At 42.3% G+C, this 23,721-nt stretch overlaps 1 protein-coding gene across 3 annotated transcripts in view; it reads left to right on the top strand.

Moving 5' to 3' along the window:
- The first annotated feature begins 1,932 nt into the window (after positions 1-1,932).
- Positions 1,933-23,721, top strand: part of NKAIN3 (sodium/potassium transporting ATPase interacting 3) — a 379,046-nt gene continuing 357,257 nt past the window's right edge. For all 3 annotated transcript variants that reach the window (XM_042786216.1, XM_042786215.1, XM_042786217.1), the window contains exon 1: positions 1,933-2,272. In XM_042786216.1, coding sequence (XP_042642150.1) covers positions 2,219-2,272 — 54 coding nt within the window. In that variant the 5' untranslated portion in view covers positions 1,933-2,218. The remainder of the gene's footprint in view (positions 2,273-23,721) is intronic.

The raw sequence follows: 23,721 nt of genomic DNA, 5'->3' as shown, positions 1-23,721 counted from the left end.
ATTCTCATTATTAATCTCTGTATTACTGGGTTTAACTAAAAAGAATCTGCTACTGTATTAAATACTTCAGTGAAGTCCAGAGAGGTGGTGCCTGCTCTAAGTTCTCTGTATAGAAAACCAATTATCCATAAAATTTACTAGTTCAGGCTGGCACAATGTATTTTTGGCATCTATCACCTTTGCAATTTACTTCCATATCTTCAAATATCTATCCTGCAAAATACGTATGTTCTTAGAAAATGTAACTTTAGTAAAGTTTAGCCCCAGGTAGAATTTTATCTTAAAAGCTATACATAGAAAAATAAATCTTAGGCTGTTTTACTGAAGTTTTGTATAGTGTGCAATGTGGGTTACATTTTGCACTCCTTGCAAACATACCTAGTCAAATACATATCCTGGGTGAGCAGAATCTGGTTCTTACTTGTCTCGTTCCTTTGATTTGGTATATAAAACTGTCTTCGTGCTTTCCCACTTAAAAGTGAAATGGCAGAAAAAAGCAGCTTTCCAAATCTGGTATGACACTGTTTTGCAGTAACTTTGTAATTATTTGACTATTGTCATCGCCATTTAATGCAGAAATTAGAAGTTCTATGTAGTTTGGGGATACAATGTGGTGTATTTCATAGAAACACTGATCAGACACCTTGCTAAAATGCCTCGCAGAAAGTAGTTTGTTTGGGTTTTTTGTGTGTGTGTGTGGTTTTTTTTTTTTTTTCTCCCCCCCCCGGGTAGGCTTCGGTGTTCTTTGACAGAAATCTGTGCATCATGGCAGAGAGCTGGTAGCAGTCTGTAGGAGAGCACTGTGGAGTGGAACATGGCACTTTCGCCGTAGTGTCTGTGAAAACCAATCTGATTTATCCATACTTTGTTGAAGGAGGGGGAAATCGACACTTCATCCACGTGGAGAAATATTTTTAAGTGACAGAGTGCGTATCGGTGTCTGTTTTCCCTCCCTAAAGCATTACTTGCCTACGACCGAAGTGCCTATGTAGATGTAGGGACCGCACTATCTCCACTGATCCGACCTCTCCCAGCTGCCCACGGCGGGGCTCCCGGCGAGCAGCGCTTATTCACCCACCTCCGTCCACGCAGGAATTCTTCGCCTGCAACTCTCGGGAGTCCCTTTACCTTTGCCAAGCGCGGTTACTGCCGGGGCCGAGCCCCTCTCCCCGAGGCTCCCCCCCGGGAGGGGCAGCAGGAGCCGCCGGGCTCTCTTGGCACAACGGCGCTGACAGGGAGGGGAACACCCATTTCCAACCACCCCCCCCCCCCCCCCAACCTCCAGCACCGCTCGTCCGCGGCCGAGGAGGGGATTAAACAACCCAAAAACCGGCTGCGGCCACCCGGGCCCCTCCTCACCCTGCCCGCGCTCCGCCGCCGCGCGGGGGGGTGGGAAAGGGGGTCCCGGAGGTGCCGCCCTCTCCGGCAGCGGGGACCCCCCCCCCCCCGGGGGACCCCCTGAGGAACAACCCCCCCCCCCCAGGGGACCCCCTGAGGATCAGGGACCCCCCCCTCCGCCCCCGGGCACGGCGCAGGCCGCGAACAATGGCCCCGCCGCCCGCCCCCCCCCCCGGGGCTTCCCCGGCCGCCGCCGCCGCTGCTCCGGGGTCGGCCCCTCCCCGCCTCCGCCGCCCAAAGTCGCTTCAACTTTCCCCGGGCTCCCGCAACAAGCGGGGCCGCCGCTTCCCTCACAGCCTCCCCCCAAACAGCACCGCCCGCCTCCGAAATCCCCCCCCCCCCCCCCGCTAAACCGCCCACCCGGGGAGCCAGCGCGGCGCCCCGAGGAGAGCTTCCCCCCCCCCTTTCACACCTACCGCAGCCCCCCGCCCTCCCTCCCTAGCACGCCCACCCGCGGCACCCCTCCACCCCACCCACCAGCCCCCCCCACGCGTTCCCTCAGCCCACGCCCACCCTCGTTCCCTGCCCCTTCCCCAGAGCCAGAATTGCACCGCGCCGGGTAGAGCCCCGCTCCCGCCGGCTCCTCTCCGCGGGGCCGCGCTGACCTCCGCGCTCTCCTTCCCGCCGCCGAGCAGAAACGTGTGTGTGTCCCCCCCCGCCTCGACAAAGGAGGGGGGGAGCAGCGCCACACACCCACAGACAGACAGACAGACGCCCGGCCGCTCCGCGGGGATGCGGTGAGCCCCGCGCTTCGCCTCCGGGGCCGCGGCAGCGCGGGGCGGGAAGGAGCGGGGAAGCGGCAGCTCTCCGGCTTGCCACCATGGGCTGCTGCTCGGGGCGCTGCACGCTCATCTTCCTCTGCTCGCTGCAGCTGGTGAGTGCCCGCCCGACGCGGGGGACGCTTCGGCTTCGCGGGGAGGCGGGAAGGGACGGGAGCTGCCCCCCCCGCCCCGGGCACGGCCGCTGAGGGGACGGGGAGCACCCTGCGTGGGCGGCCGGCCCCGCTCCTGACGGCTTCCCCGCGCCGGGGGCCGTAAGTTTTGCAGCGCGACGGGGAGGAGGAGGAGGAGGAGGAGGAGGCGGCGTGGGGCCAGAGCGGCCCCGTGGCCGGGGAAGGCACCGGGGCGGCTGAGCCCGGGCGGCTGGCAGCGCCCCCCGGCCCAGGGAAAGCGGGTCCCCCGCCCCCCGGCCTGGCTCCCCGCGGGGGCTGCCCCCGCCGGCTGGAAGTAGAAGCTGAGGGGAAGGAAGAGGCGGCCGGTGCCCCGGGGCGGGCGGCGGCTCGGGGCTGCCCCCCCCCCCGCCTCCCCACGCGTGTCAGCGCCGCGGGGAGGGGTGCGGGAAAAGCGCCGTCATCGCCTCCCCTTTCCTTTTTTTTTTTTTTTTTTTGCTGTTGCTCTAACTTAACCTTTGTAAAAGCGGCACCCGCCGGCCCTCTCCCGTGACTTTTCTCGGGATTCCTCGGATTAAATAGCCCTCAGCGTGCGTTTGAAACAACGGAACGGTGCCTCTTCTTCTCTTTGTTTACCGAAGTTGGCATATTTGTTTCAGAGGAAAGAGTTGACGAGACAAAACACTGCCAAACAGTAGTAATCCTTCCACTGACTCATTAGCTAGATGATAAAATGATGCTCTTTAACAGTAGTCCCTGGTCCCAAGAGTATTTAAAAAGATTTTTTTCTTTTCTAGTGACTCAGAGTCATCATTTTGCCACATGATCTTTCTTAAGATGGGTGTTGTTCCTTGTGTGTGTATCTGTAAAGAAGAAAAGTGGGATGCATTCACTGTTGTTTTTTTTTTTTTTATTTTTTTTTTTCCCTCTCCCAATCCTGTGCTAATCTTTCTAGTTTTCTGTTACAGCGCTTTGAAATCGCTTCTGTTTCAGGGGTAATGCACTTAAATGCAATACGTACAATTACCTCATTTGAAGATCCTCGTTTGTTTTCAAGGCTTTATGCCGGATTTGCAGCCTGTGTGAACTGGTGTACCTCCATTGTTTCCAGTGCAAGTCTGGACCTTATTGAGCTGTGCTGTAGTGTGGTGGAGCTAAGTGTGGTGTAAGTACTTCAGTGGCACAACCTTGCCAAAAAGCAGAGGAGGTGTGTGATTTGTACTTTTAGCGCGAGGAAAGCTTTGTTTATACATTTCTGGCCTTTTTTTTTTTTTTTCTTGTTTTGCATCTGTTTTGCAGATACTGTCCTATCGACTCCTATCATGCCTGATTTACTTCAGTGTGTGCGGGAGGGGAAACAAACCCTTTTCTTCAAATACATCTCTCTGCCAGTTATGAAGGTTATAATAACTGCTTTTACTATTCCGTAGAATTACTCGGAGGCTATAAAAATTGAAGTAAAGTGTGAATAGCCACCATAATCTGCAGAGAAATGCATGTAAAGTCTCTCAGAAAAAGATTCGTATTTTATAAAAGACCTATCAGATGATATAACAACTTTGAAAAATGACTTAATGCATTGCATTTTCTATTGTACTTTTATAATAATGTTCCACTGTCATATCCATGTCTTTCAGGCACTGATAAATGTCTGTATGGCAAAATGCTTTCACTTTAATTTAAAAGTAAAAGTCATGTTTTGGATCCAAGTAGTAATCTAGTAGACCTGAACTTAAAGCTCAGGTACTTTCTGTGATCTCGGTGGTGGTAGTGTTCAGTTTATGTCTGTAGAAGTCGCCCCAGGCAGTTTTAGATCTTTTTCCAACATCTCGGAGGTCATGAGTATAAAGCAGGCACAACAAAACTGCGTCCCTGGACATTGCTGTCATTAAGTGAGGTTTATTTTACCTTGAATCCATTTATGGAGGGGTGAAAGAGCTCTTACTGACCGTGGACAACATTTAGACTAAATGTTACAAAACCCAAAGCACTTGTAGTGCTGTTTTGTAGCATTTTAGAAGTACAGACGGTTTAGACTACTTCAGGAAAAACTTTAGAAGAGGAGACAGATGGGCGTGTATTTTAAAAAAGAGAGTTGTTCACCTTAGGCATATTCTGGTCATGTCAGAAAAGGGCTTGGGAATAGTTCAGGCTTAACCTTAGATTAACCTTTAGATACAACCTGAGAAAGGAGTATTTTATAGAACACAGTTGGCAACACCTTTTATTAGCATACAGGTTATACGTAGATTCTCTTTGTTATAAGATGATGTGAAGTAAAAAAGCCAAATTCCTGGAAACGTGTTCATACCAAAGGTTTGGTTCTTGTTCTAAAGAAAGGTGCAGCATTTAGTGGCCTCAAAGCACAGTTTCCTGATTCCTTAAAACTGTCACCTTCTCTAACTAGGCTGCATGTTTATATGTTGCTGGGATGAAGAATTACAAGGTGAAGAGAACAGTTATTGACTGCATGACAGTCAGTAAAATACCCTTTCTCTAATGATAATACATTAAGTGTATTAACTTCAAGAAGATTTATTTGTAATTTTCAGTGCTGTTTGTCAGTTGGAGGATTTTGCCATAAAAATGACAATAATACCAATTTTCAGCTATGTTTTGATCCACAAAAGCATTTATTTCTGACTGGCAGCTTTTACATTTTATAGTAAACACATTTTAATGTGGACTTCAGTAATCCCAAGGACAGTCTGTAGTTAGTCTTCTATCGTTTAGTGATAACCTAATTCTTAAATGTGGATCCATGTCATTGTGTGTAATACACAGGATTCTGGAAAAAAATCTCCGAGAGAGGAGACTAGGTGGCACCAGTTCAGGAAAGGCTGTTAGCTGCATGGTTTCCTTGAACCTCTGCAGGTGGATTCTGCTCCTGAAAGCCAAGGGAGTTTTGTGTAAGGAGAACTATATCGTGTCCTCCTCTCCCCCCCCTCCAAAACCTTCTGATCTTTCACTCTTTTGCTCTTCCTGACTGAAGCACTGTCATATGCCATTTCCAAAGTTGTCAAGCTAAGAACTCAGAAATGTATCTGTATCTTTTTGCGCATAAATCTGTCGTTAAGACTGTTAGGAACTATGTATACATCAGAAAAATGTATCATAAGGATATATGAATCCTTTGGATTACAGTCATAATTCTTACTCGTGCTGCTCGAAGTCTCAGATTTTGGCCTTGTCTATACTAGAAAATTAAAGCAGCTGCCAGAGATGGTGCTTTTGCTAGTGTAGCCACCGTAAAATACTACAGCATGAAAGTGTTTGGAAAATAAAACAAATTCAAAAAATATTAAATTCTGGAAGGGGTAAGTTGACAACAAATTGCGGAGAGATTTAGCTGTGTGAACCCAATTGATGTTAATATGTGTCGCGCAGTGAAAATCTTCATGCTGCTTTGAAAATGTGTTTTTGAGAAACTACCATTGCAGGATAATTTTGTTTCAACATTTATAGTAAGTGGAAGTTTTTGATACCTAGAAGTATACAGATATACAAACACAAAGAACTGTAAATAACAGAGATGGTGAATGAGATTTTCGAAGCAGTGAAGGGAAGATGAATGGAAAGCTGGTGTCAGAGTCCCCTTCATTGCTCTAACAGTGTCATTTCGTGTGTTTATCCTTGGTCTTTCCTGCGCTGTGTTCACTGTATAGGTTTTGATTTAGAAGTGTATGTTTTACCCAGTATAGCTAGCGTAAAATAGGCTGTTCCCTATTTAGCTTGCTACTTTCCAAATAACTTAAGTGTCAGCAGACAACACTGGAAAATGATTCTGCTGGAAGCAGAGCTTCTGCATGTTCATGTTTTGACTAGCAATTGTTTGGGGAGTGCAGTTGGTCATTTTAACAGACTAATTCCTCTAAATATTCAGAAGGTTTATCTTTGTGATTGCCATTAACATTAATTATACTGATGTATGTAAATCCTTATGCTTGGAGATGAGACTATATCCATTAGGCTGAGCGATAACATTTCATCATTTGTTACTGTACATAGTGGAATTTCAGCAGTTATGTGAGGAAGTGATATATGCCATGAATAGATTTTCATCTCATAATGCTTTATAAAGCTGGAAACTCTAACTTACGATTTGGACTCTCGCTGATTGTATGTTAGAGCTGACAGATAACAGTTACTCAGTTAACAGCTCGGGGAATCAAGGGATTTGATAAATTTGAGAAAGTAAAATCTTTGAACCGGTAAATTGATGCATCTTTTTATGTTGGGAAAAGAATCACTGGCCCATTGAGCTGGAGATGAAGCATCTGTCCACTGATAAAGGAGGAGGAAGTATGAGGGGGTGCCTATTGTACTAGCAGGGGTGGAGGAGGCTCGGGATTTTAGCCCCGAACAATTCACTGGTTGCAGGTTGTTGTCCCTTCTGTTAAGGCAGCTGACGTGGGAACGGTGTTTTGTTCCGGTAACTCAAAAGACACCCCCAAAACATGTAACCGTTGCTGGTGGCGGTGTCTAAGAGGCTGATACACTTGTTGCATGGGTGTATAATTACTTTTAACATTAAGGTTGGAAGTAATATACTGCATCCGGTAGAACTTCTTGAGTTAAATCTTTGCAATCCCCAAAAAAATGTGTGAGACTATCATTTTTAGGATCTCTCTCACTGGGGACAAAAGAGTAGCAAGTAGAAATAAGTGCTTTTCACTTTGTGTTTTTGGTTTATTTTGCAAAATCGCTTAGAGATGCTTGTTAGTAAAACACACATTCCCAGAGCATCAGCGCTGTAGTGTTTAACCACTCCATGCACCAGAAATTCAGCCTCAGTAGTGAAATCTGCTCCTGCCAAAGCCACACTTAATACTTCTTTCAGTTCGGTGATCCAAAGTTGGGAATTCAAAACTCAAGGAACCCTGAAGTTTCAGAGCTCTCAGGTGAATTTCAGGCCTGGGTGAATTTCTTAAAGAAACCATGCAGCTCTTGCTTAGTTTTAGGTTCTGTTTACCACAGCAGGCTATTTTACTACAAATCCTTGCTGCTCTATGACTGACAGTCAATAGTCATATAACCATACAATGAATATTTTTACAGTGGTAAAGCGAAAGAGTTAAGATTTCAATGATAATAATGGCAATTAATTCACCAAAAGTTGGGAATTATATAGCCATCCGTCCTGTCTATAAGATCAGTAAGTTTTGGAAATAATTATTTTAAGAACATTGGAATATGCTGCTGATCTGCTTCTATTTCCAAATCTGCTACATTCTGCCAAGACACGATTCGTGGGACTAGGAAACAAAGGTTCCATTTTTGGGAATCATTGAAACTCAGAAGGATAGTGTTGTTGAATCCAAATGGAATTTGGGTAGAACTTGCAGGACTTGAACACACGATAGGTTTGTGTTTAGAGATCATGTGGGATCAACTGCACTTGCAGTTGATTAGGTGGTGTTTAGATCTTGCTGATTTTTGTAAGGTTTGGATCTGAAATAAAAACTCATAAGTCTAGGTAATCTTAGGTTGTGTTTTCAATCCGCATGTATCTTACATCTATTTTGTAGGTATGAAGTGGATCCTTTTAGTTTTGGAGCTGATCTGGTAAGTTGACAAATAAGTAGTAAACCACAATTCTTCAGTTTTTCAGGGACAAGTGTTGCATTTTGGCTCCTCTATGATACCCAAATTACTTTTCCACATAAATAAATGAATTTAATTGATTAGGAGAGCAAAGAGAGAGTCAAACCTGTCACACAGATCACTGTCCCTGATACTGCACAAGAGAAGTTGAGCGGAGGTTTTGTACTTCACCTGAATAGGACTGGAATCAACTCACACATTCAATACAGGTCCTGGTAAGATGGTGCCTTCTTGGATGTGCTCCATGAAGAGAGGAGAGTTAGTGGACCCAGGATGCCACAAGGGGGGGAAATTCTGATTAAGTATTAGGAAAAAAAAAAGTCACAGTGAGAGCAGGCATACATTGGATCGTGTTTTCTAGAGAAGTTGTGGAAATTCTCTCCCTGAATAAACTCAAAGCCCAGCTGAACATAAGTCTGAAAAACCTGATCTAACTGAAGTGTATCTGATGTTGAATTTGGCACTGTTATGAGTAAAGGTTTTTCACCAGATGATCTCCAGAGATTCCTTTCAACTTAGGTTATCCTGTGGTTATATGATTTTACCAGAGCATAAAAAATAAGAGCCTTCAAGTCTTTATTAGGAGGGTATTTAAAATACAAAGTAATTTGTGGTTTGCTGTTTTTTTTTTTTTTTTTTTTTTCTTAATTAATTAGTTTCTTAATTTAGTGTGGGCATAATACTGTGGAAATAGGCTTGATATGGCAATAACAATCCTAGTATTCACTTGTATCTCTTGGTATCAAACTTCAGCGTTAAACTAAATGAGAAGTACCTGTGATGGCCTTGTTATTAATTATTTCACAAACAATAATTCTGTGATACAATGTAGTGTGTCAGATCTTTTGAATTCATTAGTATTGGAGCAAAATATATTTTATTCACTCAGTCTTGTAATTAATTGCTAAGCAGTCATTTTGGGGCAGAGAGCCTGTTATTTCTATCTGTATGGGGAAATGAACTGCACATTTTTCTTTCTAGATGAGTAATATAAAGGAGTAGTAATAAATGACTGTGTGGTTCAAGAGACTGATAATGTGATACAGAGTTTTTCACCTCTAGGTCACATTTTGAAATTCACTGCAAGTTAGATGAGGGCAAATGTCATTATGGTTTTTATGAAATGTTAGTGGCCTTGATATAGCATCAGTACAAAAATTTAATCTTTGTATTAGTCCTAATTTCCACCTTTTATGTTATAGGAGGAGGGTCAGGGTTGGTGACCATGGTACTGTGAAGACCAAAGTGATTGTTTTGACAGTATTTTCTTCAGGCCGTCTTTTTAGGGGTGCTAACAGCACAGCGTGATGAGGTTTGCACTGCCTTCACTCATACTGGACATGGTATCTTTGCTAGGGATGTCATCCTAGGCAGGCATTTGTAAGCTTTATGAGTCACATTAGATTGAAATGAAAAATAATGTCAATCGCATAGATTTTCTGCAAATTTAATCTTTTTTATTGGTAAGAAGAATATTTCTTAATTCTTTTTTATTTAGTCCATTTTGCCTTGAAAATAGAATCTGGGCAATAGCAAGTGGAAAATATCTCATTGAATCTTGAAGCAGCTCAGGTTTGTCTAAGGTGAAACAGTTTTCTCCTTGTCTATCAAGAGCAGTCAGTGCGTTCCTTCCTAAAGGGTATGCCAGCAGGTTTTGGATCGTACACTGCTACGCTTGGCGAGACCTGCAGTTCCTTGACAGAGCAGTGCCAGCACCACTGTGACAGATTTTAGTATGTCACGGGCTTTTTTTTTTTTTTTTTTTTTTTTTTTTTCCGTGTGTGACCAGTGAAATCTTTGTAATCTCAGTATGGATCTGTGTCTTTGGTAGGTCTGTAAAAGATAGCGGTAAGATGGACTTAATCACTGTTCTCTGATCTCAGGAACATACAGAGTGCTTAAGACCCTGGTAATAAAAAGGTAGTAAAAGAATTTATTTTAGTCTTTTTACTTTTTACTATACTTCCTTATCATCTTGTCTTTCTTCAAACACAGCCATACCTTGCATGTAATCTCAGCTCAGATGGATTTTTTTAATGCTGTGGTGATTTGGGACTTGTTCTTATGAGTTCCCGAATGCCCTCCAGCTCTCATTAAAGTTGCTGAAAGTCATTCTTTTACATATAGGCTCTTTCTAATGATAGGTTCAAGCAGAAGCAACAGTGAACCCCTTCTGCCTAGTGAATGCCAGCATTACAGTAAAAGGAAAGGAAAAAAAAAAAAGTTTTCTACTTAACACAACAACCAGTTTTTGCCAGACAAATATCCCTTACAGAAATTTATACTATGAAGTAGTAAAATTGAAAATTTTATGAAATGCAAGAGGAAGATAACTAAAACAAGTTATTTATGTTGAGAGTGACTCTCTTGAATAATAACAGTTGGTTCTTCCACAGATCTCTCCACAGGGGGCTGAGAGAAAGGATTTTTTTGTTTTGTTTTGTTTTTTTGTTTCATCAGTACAGAAGCTTTGGCTAAGAGTAAGTATAAATATATATAAAGAGCATATGTTTGACAATGAGCCAAATGGAACTTCCCTAAGGAGGGTTTTAACACACACCAAAGAAGCTATAGATAAAGCAAAGCAAGAATAATAATTAGGAGATGAACCATGAGCAGAAAGATCCTGAGATGCTTTTATATTGAGAGAGATTATGTGGGAGCATGGGATGAAAAGTATAGAAGGGCGCATTTAGATGAGTGTAAAGAAAGTGGGACATGGAAGCCCTCTTCAGCAGGCAGATGAAAGCTGGCTCTGTGTGTGGGAGGAATCCCTGTCCAAGGTTTCACTGAAAACAAGATCTTCAAAAAATAATCTTTATCTATCTTTTCTAACATGCCACTGCTGATAAGCCAGCTTCTCACTATTCTATTGTAAAGTTACTGTGTTACTGTCAGACGTTTTGAATAAAAAGAGCCAACGGTGCAAAACCATATTATGATTATATTTGCTAGGGAGTTTGGAATGAATGGCAGTCTTTCACATCCAACTCTAGTTTTTGCCTCTGGTTGAGACTTGAATATTCTGTGCTGTTCTGGGAATGCTGCAGCTTCAGTGCCCTGTTGGCAGTTCCCGGAACCTCATGTGAGCAAAGTGCTTCTGGAGCTTAGGGGCGTGCAGCTGAAGCTCAGCACAAGCCACAGTAGAAATGAGTAGGCACGTAAATACTTATCAGCCTTGCACATCCCTACAAAATAAAAAAAAAACCCCAATAATTAAATGCAGATTTTTAAATGGAATGAAAAGAGCTCATAATAAACCTAAATGCACTTTGGAAACGGGATTCTGTTAAAAAGGAGCGCATAGAGAAAAATCCTTTTGGAAGTTTCATCTCCACAATCAAAGAATAAAAAGCTGAAGTATTCTGAAGCTGGAAACTGTAGTGCATTATAATGCAGGAATAGCATCACAAAAATATATAGTTCTACCTCTGCTCGTGAGCTATTTATTTCTCCCTGTTAAAAGCTTGCTGTGTTTTTCTACTGCAGAGTGAGCAGGTTGTTTCATTTCTTTAATACGTGTTTTTTTTCATGAAATAAGTAGACATCATCAAGGCAAGCGTGTTTAGATTTTAACTGGAACAGAAACCTTGTTGCCCCTACAGATTGAATAATTTACATCATAGAAACCCTAAAAGCCTCTCTGCCCTCTAACGCAGATGGAGCTGCTCAGAAAACTGAAGAGAGATGGTATCCTCACAGAGATCCCCTGAGCTACTGAAGATTCTTTAATCAGTGTATAGTCAGCCAGCTGTACATTTGTGGGATGACTGTTTTAGTGTATCCACTAACATGTGCATTCGGGAAGTCTTAAAAATGCCCAGATTTGGAAGATGTTTTCGCCAATTCCCATTGTTTCCAGTTAATTCTTATGTTGATGAAAGTCACAGATTGGTGATCAGCCTCCTCCTCCTTCTGATAAACCATTTCCGTTCTTATCGAGAAACTCTTGGCTCCAATGCTTAGCTGTGAAATGATACACTATTTCCATTTTCCCATTCCTCTTTTCTTCTTGAGCCAGATGATTTGTTCCCAACTCTCCTCTCAGCTATCTCAGAACAAGTTCCAAGTTCTGATCCTCATCTGCTTTATCTGAGTAGGATTCAGACCCTGTTCCCCCAGCCCAGTCAGAACTGTTAAAATTTACTGATGACTGTAAATGGGCCCAGTAAACATCAGGTTTAAGGTTCTTCCCATCCCGAAAATACTTTTCACTTCCATGATTGAGTTCTTCCATAACTTGTGGCTAAAAATACTGCACCGTTCTAGAGAACTGGAAGAAATGGCAAATGTGTTTGCAGTTACGAATGACAGATAGAACTCCTCGGTTCAAACAGAGTAATTAATGCTGTTTAGCAGTGCACTTTCAGAAACAAGGATGAATCTCCAGACTTAAGGATCTAGATGTGTATTTCTCTAACTTCTTTTCCAGCATTATTAAGAAAAAAACAAAGATATGCAGAAATGCATTTATGCTACTGTGGTCCATTTCTCTTCACTTGTAGGAAAATCAAGTATGTGGTTGTTATCTGATTGATTTGCATCTGTACAACGTGAGTAAGATTTCTTTTAGTCTAAGCCACAGTTACTTGTGGTTCTTCACAACATGCTGTTTGCACAGCATTATGGAAAGGTCTGGTTAGTTCAGAAAAGAAGACTATGAATAAGTGATACCTGTTAAATGAACGAGTAGTGTGATTTACTGTAATGCTGTTGTCAGAGGACTTGCAACAGGAATGTTGGAATGGAATGGAATGGAAAAGTGCTTCCAAGTCTGAATTTGCAATGACAAATTAGATGTACGAATGACAGCAGCCTACATCCAAACTTCATTCAGATGTCACTAATGAGTTAAAGTATATTAGATGCCATGAATTGCTTTAAGTTGTATTACTAATGTATAATTTAATCATAGTGGTTTGATGAAAGCCAAAGCTGACTGAGTTGTGCCAGAAGTAACCACAAAGTGCCAAAGTTTATTTAATTTGGATTAAGCGACGAAGCCCTTCATTTCTCTGATATATATTTTTTGCATGAGTTAAGTAGACATCATGAAGATAAGTGTGTTTAGATTTTAATTGTAACCAGTTACATCTGTTAACCTGGACATTACAACTGTAATGAGTTGAATGCACTGCTGACTCTCAAAATGTAGCCTGTGCGGCTGGGGTGCAGTGTGCCGCCTTGCGGGGCCGTACCGCGGAGTGCCTGAAGCCTTGCCCTTGGCTGCACTGTGGAGCAGCCACACCAGGGTGTTACCGAGTCCCATCACGTTGGTACACGCACCCTGTTGCTTGTTCTGTTGTGGGACAGGTTATAAACCTGTATCCACCCTGATCTGCTGAAATTTTCTACGCGCGCCGCGTGCTTAAAAGCTGTGTATTGCACGATGGCTGGAGAACAGTACTACCTATAACCTCGCTTGGTCACATTTAACAAGCCTGGATCATCTAGAAAAGAGTGTGGGAGAAGCTGATGTCAAATAGTTTCATTGCATTTTTATATCCATGAAAGGCTCCAGGTTTGGGGGTTCAGCCAGTATGTGATGCTTACTTGCACTGAAAGCTGAAGAACTGTTTCTGCAGAGCCCTATAGCCAAAAGAATGTCAGGTTTAAGCCAAAATCTCACTGAACAGCAGAGATTCTGACCTTTTCCTTGTACAAGTAACAATTTAATTATTTGTTACTTAACTTTCTTAAGTATTTGGTTCCTTTGGCCTATCTGATCTGTGAAGTTCTTGGCCACGTGAATCTCTTAGTTTTCTGTGAGATTTCTAGGCTGTAGGTAGATTTTTAGGCTGAGCTGTAGTTCATGCACATGCCAGACGTGCTGGAGTGCTCCAGTACTGCTTGGGTTTCACTCTGCTTATTCATCTCTTGAGAAGCTGAACTGACTAACGCTCCAAATCCGATGCTGGGTTTGTACTTTTAAAGATCATTTGAAGCACACTGCAGCTGAGGTTGGCTCTGGGCTAGGATGTGCATCTGAGATACACCTTGCCTCGAGTGCTTACAAACCAAAACAGGTAATGGAGTCAGAAAACGTTTTGCTTTAGGTCCTACAGGAAGTCTCTGGTGTCCTAGTTGAGGCTGGTTTTCTACTTGGTGCTTCTTCATGTTTCTGCATACAGACACCATAAACCCATTTTTATATTGACCACAAGTGACTGTGAGCATATTAACATTTTGATAGGCAAGTTCTCTATTTGGGTGGGCTCGTATTTTGGAGAACACATTTCTTTTTAATTCTGTACTGTTTGCAAAGTGGTTTAGAGGTGCTAAAATTCATTGCAAAAAACCAAAAAATCTCTTTCTGTTTGAGAAGAAATGTACTAACTATGGATTGTCCTTTGGAAGGATTATTTTCAGGTATTGACAGATTTGAGTTGATCCTGACATGGTTAGCTCTGCTGCAGAATGAGACTTGCAAGTATCTACACCTGCGCTGATGGCATGCTCGGTTGGGGATTCTACCTCGTGGTGTTGTAACCTCTGGACACAGGCTCTTGGAGAAGGCAGGAGTCAGGCTCCTAAGGGTGCTCTGGAGAACCGGAAAATAAACAAGTGTCTCCAAAATGCTGGAGCTGACCATCTACATACAGGGAAGGGACAATTTTGAGTCAGGGAAGAGTTTTGTTTTCTTTCTGCTGATAGAAAGCACTGTTCAATTTGCACTAAAAGAACTGAGTTCATGATTTTCTTGGTATGTTACCTTTGTCAACACATTTGTTCAATTCAATTTTCAGTAATGGGAATTGGCTAAGAAATTATAGCATATTCACTGCAATAGGAAGAAGAAATCCTAATCTCTTGGGAGGCAAACTTTCATTTTTGCATGTACCTTTTTCTCTGAATGACAAAAACACATCTGACAGCGAATCCCAACTATCTAGGCAGAAGAGTAATTTCCAAGGCAGTCCATTCACATTCAATTATTTTCCTCTGAAAACAAAGCAACGAATTATGTTGGTGTTTAAGGGATAATCTCTGTGGCTTTAAAGGTTATAAACTGTCAGAGGCATGCCAGTCTGGTGCTAAGCGTTGAGCACCTTCTCTAGGGGAGTAACCTCATGGCCCACCGAGAACAGCAGGAATTACAGATACTCGCGTCCTTCCACTCAGGCATCACCACCCGGGGGGGTCGAGCTGTGACTGTGGCAGCTGTGTCACTGGCTGGGCTCAGTAAGTGCAGGCAATCTTAGAGGGTGCCATTAGATGAAGTCATGGAACCATTAGGAAGCCTGCAAAAGTGAGTACCCTCTTCTAATCTGAAAAGTGGTGTGGTTGAGAGCATACCCATTGGACATCCTCAGGGGATGATTTCTTTCACACATACAGCTTCTGTCAGTGTTACCAGCCAGCACTTCCCTAGCATGAGACTTGGCTTTGTAACATTTCGTGGATCCCTACATCATGCTGAGTAGTGCTGGTCATCTATTATTAATACGCTCACATTTTTTGCTAGACTAGAAGTGTCGTCTTATCCATTTTCTTATTAAATCTTCCATTACTTTAAGACGCTTTCAAGGTCTGTTCTGCTCTCATTTTATTAGTTGGGAACAAAGGCTTTTCAAATGTCAGAAGCTAATATATGCTGATTTCTGGATAAGCAAGAAAATACCTCAGGTTTTGAGACAGTTTTATTATATAATGATGTCTTTACGCCTCATACACAGGTTTTATAAAATATTTCCCTTTTTCCTATTTGAGGGAAAATATATACAGAATTGCAGTTTTGCATCCGAAATACTGGCTGTATGGAAAGGTGAGACTTTCTTCTGTTATCATAACCAGTTATTCTTTGGCATGTGTACAGAATTCAAAGAATTTTTAACTTAGAGAATTAATGCTGTGTTTGCTTACACAAGTTGATGAAGACAGTCGCGTGTTTGTTCTGCCTTGAGGTGGCCAGAGGCAAGCCAGGTTTGCATCTGGGGATAGTGGAGTTAGCATGGTGCGGTGCCTGGGTTAACGAGCCTGCGGAGAGTGTTGTAGCTCAGGTGCAGTATAGATGCTAATACATCCACAGGGCTTCTGGACAGGCTGGAGTACAGGCAAAGCAGTCAGGCCCACTCTGGAGGAGTTACAGAGCTTGGTAAGATTAATACTGGTAGATGGGTACTTATTCTCTGACGAGCTGTTGTTATCTGGGTTTCTTAGCTACTGAGACATTGAGGTATTTCGTGTTAATTCTGATTGAGGAATTGCTGCCAGAGAGCCAAAGGTATTGAGATAATGTTGTTACTGAACAATCTTAAGTAAAGTTTGGGCTTCAGTGATTTCTGTCTGCTAGATCACCTATCAGGATGATTAAACCAACCAAGCCAGGGACTGGAAAGTATAGGATACAGAATAGGGGGAAATAAAAAAAAAAAAAAAAAAAGTAAAAAAAAAAAAGTAAGAAAGACATTCTAAGTATATTGAAACTGAATGGTTACACTGGATATATTTATTTGAACCTGTTAAACTCCCTGTGAGCAAACACACCTGACAGAGTTTTCTCAGCCTAGGTCAGTCAAAGCCACCCATTGACCATCTCAGAGATGTAGCTGGTGTACATGCACCATAGATCCCTTTCTGGATGGCATGCTTCATTCATTTCTCACGGGGGAACGTAACTGGGCCCTTGTGTGTGGGTTTGGGGTGTGATGAGGTTATTCACCTGAACATGGCAGCTGGGTCAGTGGCCTGTCAGCCAGACTCCTTTAGGTTTTTGCACTGATCAAAGTGATAGTAATAATAGTTACTTAGCTTGTCTGAGGCCAACTGGCATGGAAAGAGGAGAGTTAGCAAAATGTGAGAATACGCAATCTTTGACATGCTCAGGATGTGAGGCAGCTATTGCAGAAATGCACTCAGAGAGAAGACTGGGTCCACCAGTTTTGCTGGATTCCAGCTTACTGCTTTGAGAAGAACCTGATTTATTCATCCCAGTCAGGTTTCTCTCTTGTGTTGGTTATTCTTGGGTAGCAGAATAGAATGGGCTATCTTAATCCATAATGCTGTTGTCACGTGGTTTTAGCATTAAGTGAAAGGTAAGAATGAAGAGGAGTATCACAACAGAGGAGAAGTACACCAGCAGAATCTCGGGAGTGCTGCATTGCTGTCCTGCTGGTGATGGCTGGGTTTATGTTGAGTGGTTTTGCCTGTGACCTCATGTGGCTGAAGCTCAGCAAAGGGGCAGAGTCTTGGAACCCGGTTGGAAATTGCATCGTGCTTTCCAGAGTTCCCCTGCATATCTCTTGCTATTTTGATTTCGGGACCTCTGTTTCCTAAAACTTTACACAGGAGCTGTTGGTGGAATAGACCTTTCCGTTATTATTCAGCTGATGTAGGCCAATTTTAAGTGCACTGCTTTTGCTCAGTTAATTTCTAGATTAATTCTTACCTTACCAGTCATAAGCCTAACAAAGACATTGAATTTTGCCAATAACCCTTCCTGCTTAGTTGATCTATTTTTTCTGTCTTCTTTGCAGGTTATTTTTAATCTTTTGGGAACTCTGAACTATATCCCACAGCTGTCCTCAAAAGTGGATTTGCAGCCTTTTACTGCCACTGCTGCTAGCAGACCTTGCTTTAGGCCATAAGGAAGTTGGGACAAAGCCAGGGAAATAACCCAGGCTCATGTCTTAAGCACAAGATCACCATTTGTCTTTTATAAGCCTTTCTTGTCTGGTGCTTTCAAATTCTTAGAAAAGTTGGCCTTCAGATTGAAGTGTTCATGCTTTTTCATAACACCGGGATAGATTTTTCCTTGGGAAAGTTTTGTCATGTCACACTTGTCTGTTTATAAGCAGCAAGGTGTGTGGTGATGAAACAACTGAGATCAGTATCACTTGATTTTTCTACTATTAGATCATTCAAAACTCACTTTCTCTGGCTGTTTAGCCTCAGTAAATCCATTAACGTCAGTGGAGTTATGGTAATTTATACTTGCTGAGTATTAGTTTTAAGAGATGACAGCTGAATACTTGATCCTAAGTGTCCTTCACATATTTGAAAAAATTTCTTTGACAATGAATGTTTATTTTAAAATATTTCTTACCTTCACATTTCAATACAATGCTTAATAGGGTTTGAGATTATAATTGTGGCACTGGTTTGAAATTTTGTATATTTTGTTTGAAATTTTTATATGTTAATAGTTTCTCATACCACTATCTTCATTAGGGGGTTTGTGTCTCTATCCGCTCTGGCTCCTTAACCCTTGTCCTGTTTTGGAAAGTGTAAAGATCCTAAATGCAGCAGGGCCCTCACAGTTTTTAGCAGAAGGCTGTTCTTTTAGGGAAGACTCAGAGTAGTCCTGTAACTTCTTCTGACCTTTCCAGGACATGTTTTTATGTTTCCTTTGAATGAGCATGGAGGGTTGATGGTAAGGAAGTTGAAGATATGGCCAACAGGAACACAGATATGTTCAGGAAATAATATTTCCTTCATTAATGTTGAAGGGAAAAAAAAAACCACCTTCAAAAAAATACGGATGTGACCCCAAACCTACTGGAAGTCAGTGGGACAGATCTCAGTGATATCAGGTTTGGAGTCAGCCTTGCACATAGTTTTCTACAATGCTTTTTGTGTTTTCCTTTTGTGTGGGTTTTTTTTTTTTTTTTTTTTTTTTTTCCCCCAGACATTTAAATGCACTTTATTAGAGCTGCTGCAAGAGACAAAATGTAGGTTTCCCTTACTGGGGTTTATTGAAAGTCTCAACTATAACATTGCATTAACAAAATTCTTTGTGTTACTCTTACTTGATGGGGTAGAAACTTGTTTGTGTTTGGAATTGTTGTCTAAAGACCTTTCCAGAGGTGTCAGGAGAGGCACATTACTTATGTGTTTTTCACCTTTCAGGAGAAAGGAATAGCTGTGAGCCAAACCTGCAGCTCAGGGCTGGAACCAATGCATCCCACAGCATCATGCTAAAATAGTGGTAGAAAGTAAGAAACCATATTAAATGATCACTTCTCTGAAAATGTAAGACAAGATTTTTGAAATACACATAATTTCATTTCTTATCTCAAGGAATGATAAGAACTGGGACAGTGGGAATATCAACAAGGAAGTCAAAGACTTGTTTTGGTGATGTTTTCAGATACAGGTGCACTTTTTCGTTTATGCAGGTGAAGAAAACTTTGGCTTAGTTCTCCTTTTGAAAAAGAGGAGAAATAGTCTCACTGAATTTCACGGAAAAAGGGTTATGATTTTAGTTTAATCAGTGCACATTTTCCCCCATCTGTTCTCATTCTACCGTTATTTTTGCTTGCAAAGTATATATAATATGTGGGTTAAACACTGCTCCATCCTTACTTTTACATGAAAACAGTAGATTTCTCAGGGAGTAGAGGTTCTGTTACAGTGATGTTTGATCAAGAATGTATCATTTGTACAGTTGATTCTGTCTTGAGGCAGATGATCTCTTGTGGCTGCTTCTGACCCAGGTTTCAGAAATGGCTAAAAAGAAATGTGCACAAGCTGAAGAAAAACTGATGATGATTTGCAATATTACGTTGGACATAAAGGTCATATAATAAAGACCCCGGAACATGCAGATATGGTAGTGGTATATATTGCTTATGTTTTGTCTAAATTGGAGGTTCCAGTCTTAGCAATACTGGCACCGCTTCATTACAAGAGCCTTTTGGTGTAGATGTGACATGTGCCAACAGGGTTGTCTTTTTTTTCCTGCAGGCTGTTATACCACCTCTTTAAATGTATAAGCTTCGTTAAGACAGCTCTAATCTACTAATGCAACCATGTCCATATCGGGGATTTTGCCATCCTAGAGCAGTTAGCTCTGTTGTTAAAATTTTCATGTGAGCTAATAGAAGTACAAGGCAGTTATGGCACAACTTTGTGGCATCAACTGAATAGTACCTGCCTGTGCAGAAGTGGTCAATGTATTCACCTGATAGCAATTCTGATATATGAATGTGAAAGCTGTCTGTGCTACTCTTATTCCATGCAAAGTTACGAGGCAACTCATTTTCCTTTTAAGATAGTGAATTACATGGTATGTTTTGAAGAGTGAGAATCTCGTTAATAGCAAGCAGAAAATCATACACACCATTTGAACAGTGATAATCAGAAAGGCTTTCTGTTAATTAGGAATTAGTCAAATATGTTTGTTTATGCATGTATTATGTTACTTTACAAACTAATTAACGGGGGTTCTAATAATGGCAGAAAATAAGCAGCTGAAAGGATGGGAAGAAGGTCAATGGGAGGAGCAAATATGGGTCTGCTTTTGCATGGGAGGGTTCTCTTTCTGTTGCTGTATCATTTCAGCCTTACTCTTGTAAAGGATCATCTGACCACTGATAGACATACTGATTCCAGGGGTACTTCTTGTTGCTCAGATTCTAAAGAAAACAATTAAGTCTGCTGGGGTCAGCTTCTCTTCTTCTGCATATTTAGTCTGGAGAACTCACAGTTTCACACCAACTTGATAAAAGGACCGTTTCTGCAGAATGTCTGGTGGTGACTAAGAAACCTATTTTCTTTCTCTTGGATTTTATGGTAGTTTTCTTCCATATGCGTGTTGTTCTGTTGCTATTTACTAAATGTACAAGGGTGGCCATGCCTTAGACTACCCAAAGCCATTTACTGAGTGGATATTTTTCATAATGACTCACATTGAATCATATTTTGTATTGAATCATTCCAGTCAGTATGGGTTTATGAAAGGCAAGTCCTACTTGACTAACCTGATCTCCTTCTGTGACACAGAGGCCTGCTTAGTGGATGAGGGAAAGGCTGTAGATGTTGTCTGCGTAGACTTTAGTAAAGTCTTTGACACCGTTTCCCACAGCATTCTCTAGGAGAAACTGGCTGCTCATGGCTTGGATGGGTGTACTCTTCAATGGGTAAAAAATTGGCTGGATGTTTGGGTTCAAGGAGTGGTGAATGGAGTTAAATCCAGTTGGTGACTGGTCACACATGGTGTTCCCCATGGGTCAGTACTGGTGCCAGTTCTGTTTAATGCCTTTATCAATTATCTGGACAAGGGGATTGAGTGCACCCTCAGTAAGTTTAGAGACGTCACCAAGTTGGGTGTGAATGTCGATCTGCTTGGGAGTAGGAAGGATCTACAGAGCGGTCTGGACAGGCCAGATCGATGGGCTGAGGCCAAGTGTATGAGAGTCAACAAGGCTCAGTGCCAGGTCCTGAACTTGGGTCACAGCAACCCCCTGCAATGCTACAGGCTTAGGGAAGAGTGGCTGGGAAGCTGCCTGGTGGGAAAGGACCTGGGGGTGTTGGTCAACAGCTGGCTGAATACGAGCCAGCAATGTGCCCAGGTGGCCAAGAAGGCCAATGGCATCCTGGCTTGTATCAGAAATAGTGTGGCCAGCAGGACCAGGGAAGTGATCACACCCCTACACTCGGCACTGGTGAGGCCTCACCTCAAATACTGTGTTCAGTTTTGGGCCCCTCACTACAAGATAGACATTGAGGTGCTGCAGTGTGTCCAAAGAAGAGCAACGAAGCTGTTGAAGGGTCTTGAGCACAAGTCTTTTGAGAAGCGGCTGAGGGAACTGGGGTTGTTTAGCTTGGAGGAAAGGAGGCTCAGGAGGGACCTAATTGCTCTCTACAACCACCAGAAAGGAGGTTGTAGCAAGGTGGGTGCCTGTCTCTTTTCCCAAGTAACAGGAAAAATCTCTTCACTGCAAGAGTTATCAAGCACTGGAATGGGCTTTCCAGGGAAGTGGTTGAGTCCTCATCCCTGGAGGTATTTAAAAAATGTGTAGATGTGGCACTTAGGGACATGGTTTAGTGGTGAACTTGGCAGTGTTAGGTTTACGGTTGGACTTGATGATCTTAAAGGTCTTTTCCAACCTAAATTATTCTATGATTCTGATTCTATAAAAACTCAAGTTAGAGGAACTATCAAGGCTCAAGTCAGCCATTACTGAGGCCTCAGGGGAGTATTAGCATATTTTTGTGTAACCTATTTACCTAGTTAAGGAAGTCTTGTCATTCTACTGCTTAAGTTTCTTTGCAACTAGAATATATGTCCCAGTACCTTGCCCAGACACAGATTTACTTCGGAATGGTAAGGGAAGTATCCCCTTCTCTCATTAGAAGTGTCTGGATGCATGGCATGGCTATGCTGCTCATTCACACTGCTGTTAGATCCAGTCCTGGTGTATGGTAAATCTCTTTCACTGCAATTTAAGAGAATTATTTCCACTTCTTTTCCCTACTGATGTACAACTTTCTTCTCTACAATAGCCCTTGATCATTTTGGTTATTATAAGTATTTATTTTCACAGTTTTCTTCATACTGAAAGGTTCAAATTCCTAGTTGGTTATATTTCTTTGCTCCTGATTGTTCCTGTTGCCATCCTCTGGATTTTTGCCAATTGGTCTACATTGTTCTTGGAATATGGTTACCAAATCTGAAGTCAGGCCTCCATCTGAGGCCTTTCCATTGAGTACAGAGGAAGAGTTACTATATATATTTTACAATTCTTACTCTTGTTGGTATATCTGTCTTTTTTTTGGATTTGTTTGTAGTAGTGTGACATGGGTGACTCATTTGGTTTATCTACTCTAAACTGCAGTCCTTTTCTTCAGAACAGCTATCTAGCCGTCTGTTTCCAATCTGGTATTTATGCATATACTGGTTTACACTGTATTCATACCTACTTTCATTCTTCATCTGAATTTCATACTTCATCTTAGACCATTTCCTCATTTTATCAAAATATTTTTAAATGCTGCCTTCCTTTTTAACATAACTACAATGGTTTGTGCCTTCACATCATCCATAAACTTAATAAGTATATGTTTTATTCTAGCAGATGAGTCATTAATGAACCTGCATCAAGATAATCTGCTCTGTGGAGCAAAGACAAACCCTCCAGCAAGCCCAGTTAATCCATCTGTCAGTGACTATTGGTAAAACTCTGCTGTTGCTACAGAAATTGTCTTTTACAACTTCTCTGAGGAACTGTTCCATTGATGGATCCCAAGACATGATCTGTCTGAGAAGGCTCAAGGGAGACCTTATTGCAACCTTTCAGTTCTTAAAGGAAGCTTGTAAGAAAGATGGGGACAGACCTTTTAGCAGGGTCTGTTGTGTTAGGACAAGGGGTAATGCTTTTACACTAGGAGGGTAGATTAAGATTACATAAAAAGAAGAAATTTTTTATGATGACGGTGGTGAGACAATGGAACAGGCTGTCCAGAGAGGTCGTAGATGCCCCATCCCTGGAAACATTCAAGGTCAAGTAGGACGAGGCTTTGAGCAACATTATCTAGTTGAAGATGTCCTTGCTCGTTGCAGGGGGGTTGGACTAGATGACCGTTAAAGGCCCCTTCCAACCCAAACCATTCTATAATGACCAAAATCTGGAGCAATGTTTAGATGTGGGGGGCAGTAAGGAAGTGCCTGGTGGGCAGCAACACTTCCCCTGTGGAAGCAGCAGGGCTGGGGGCCTGTTTCAGGTGCCAGTACATGATGTCAGCCTTTGCACCAGTGACCGTAAGACTGTGGAGTTTAAAATCCGAGCGAAATGAACAAGACTTGCAGAATTACAATTGTAGCCTTCAGTACGGCAGATTTTGACTTGCTTATGGATCTGCTGGGGAGGATCCCATGGAGATATGCCTGAAGAGCAAATGGGGGCCCGTAGAGCTGGTTTATCTTCAAGCACAGTGAGAGGGGGGAACAGGCTGTTTAGAGGGACAGTGGTATCTCCATCCTTGCAGATATCCAGAATGGGAAATTACAAACAGGTTTTGTAAGAAAGAAGTTCTTTAGTAGCTCTGCCTCAGCAGTCGACCAGTATATATAAGTAAGAGAGCTGGAAGAGGTTTCAGAAGAACAGTAA

The sequence above is a fragment of the Tyto alba genome, unplaced genomic scaffold (genome assembly GCF_018691265.1).
Source record: "Tyto alba isolate M040663 unplaced genomic scaffold, T.alba_DEE_v4.0 Super-Scaffold_9, whole genome shotgun sequence".
NCBI lineage: Eukaryota > Metazoa > Chordata > Aves > Strigiformes > Tytonidae > Tyto > Tyto alba.
The sequence above is the reverse complement of the archived record's forward strand: the minus strand, read 5'-3'. Positions and strand labels throughout refer to the sequence as shown.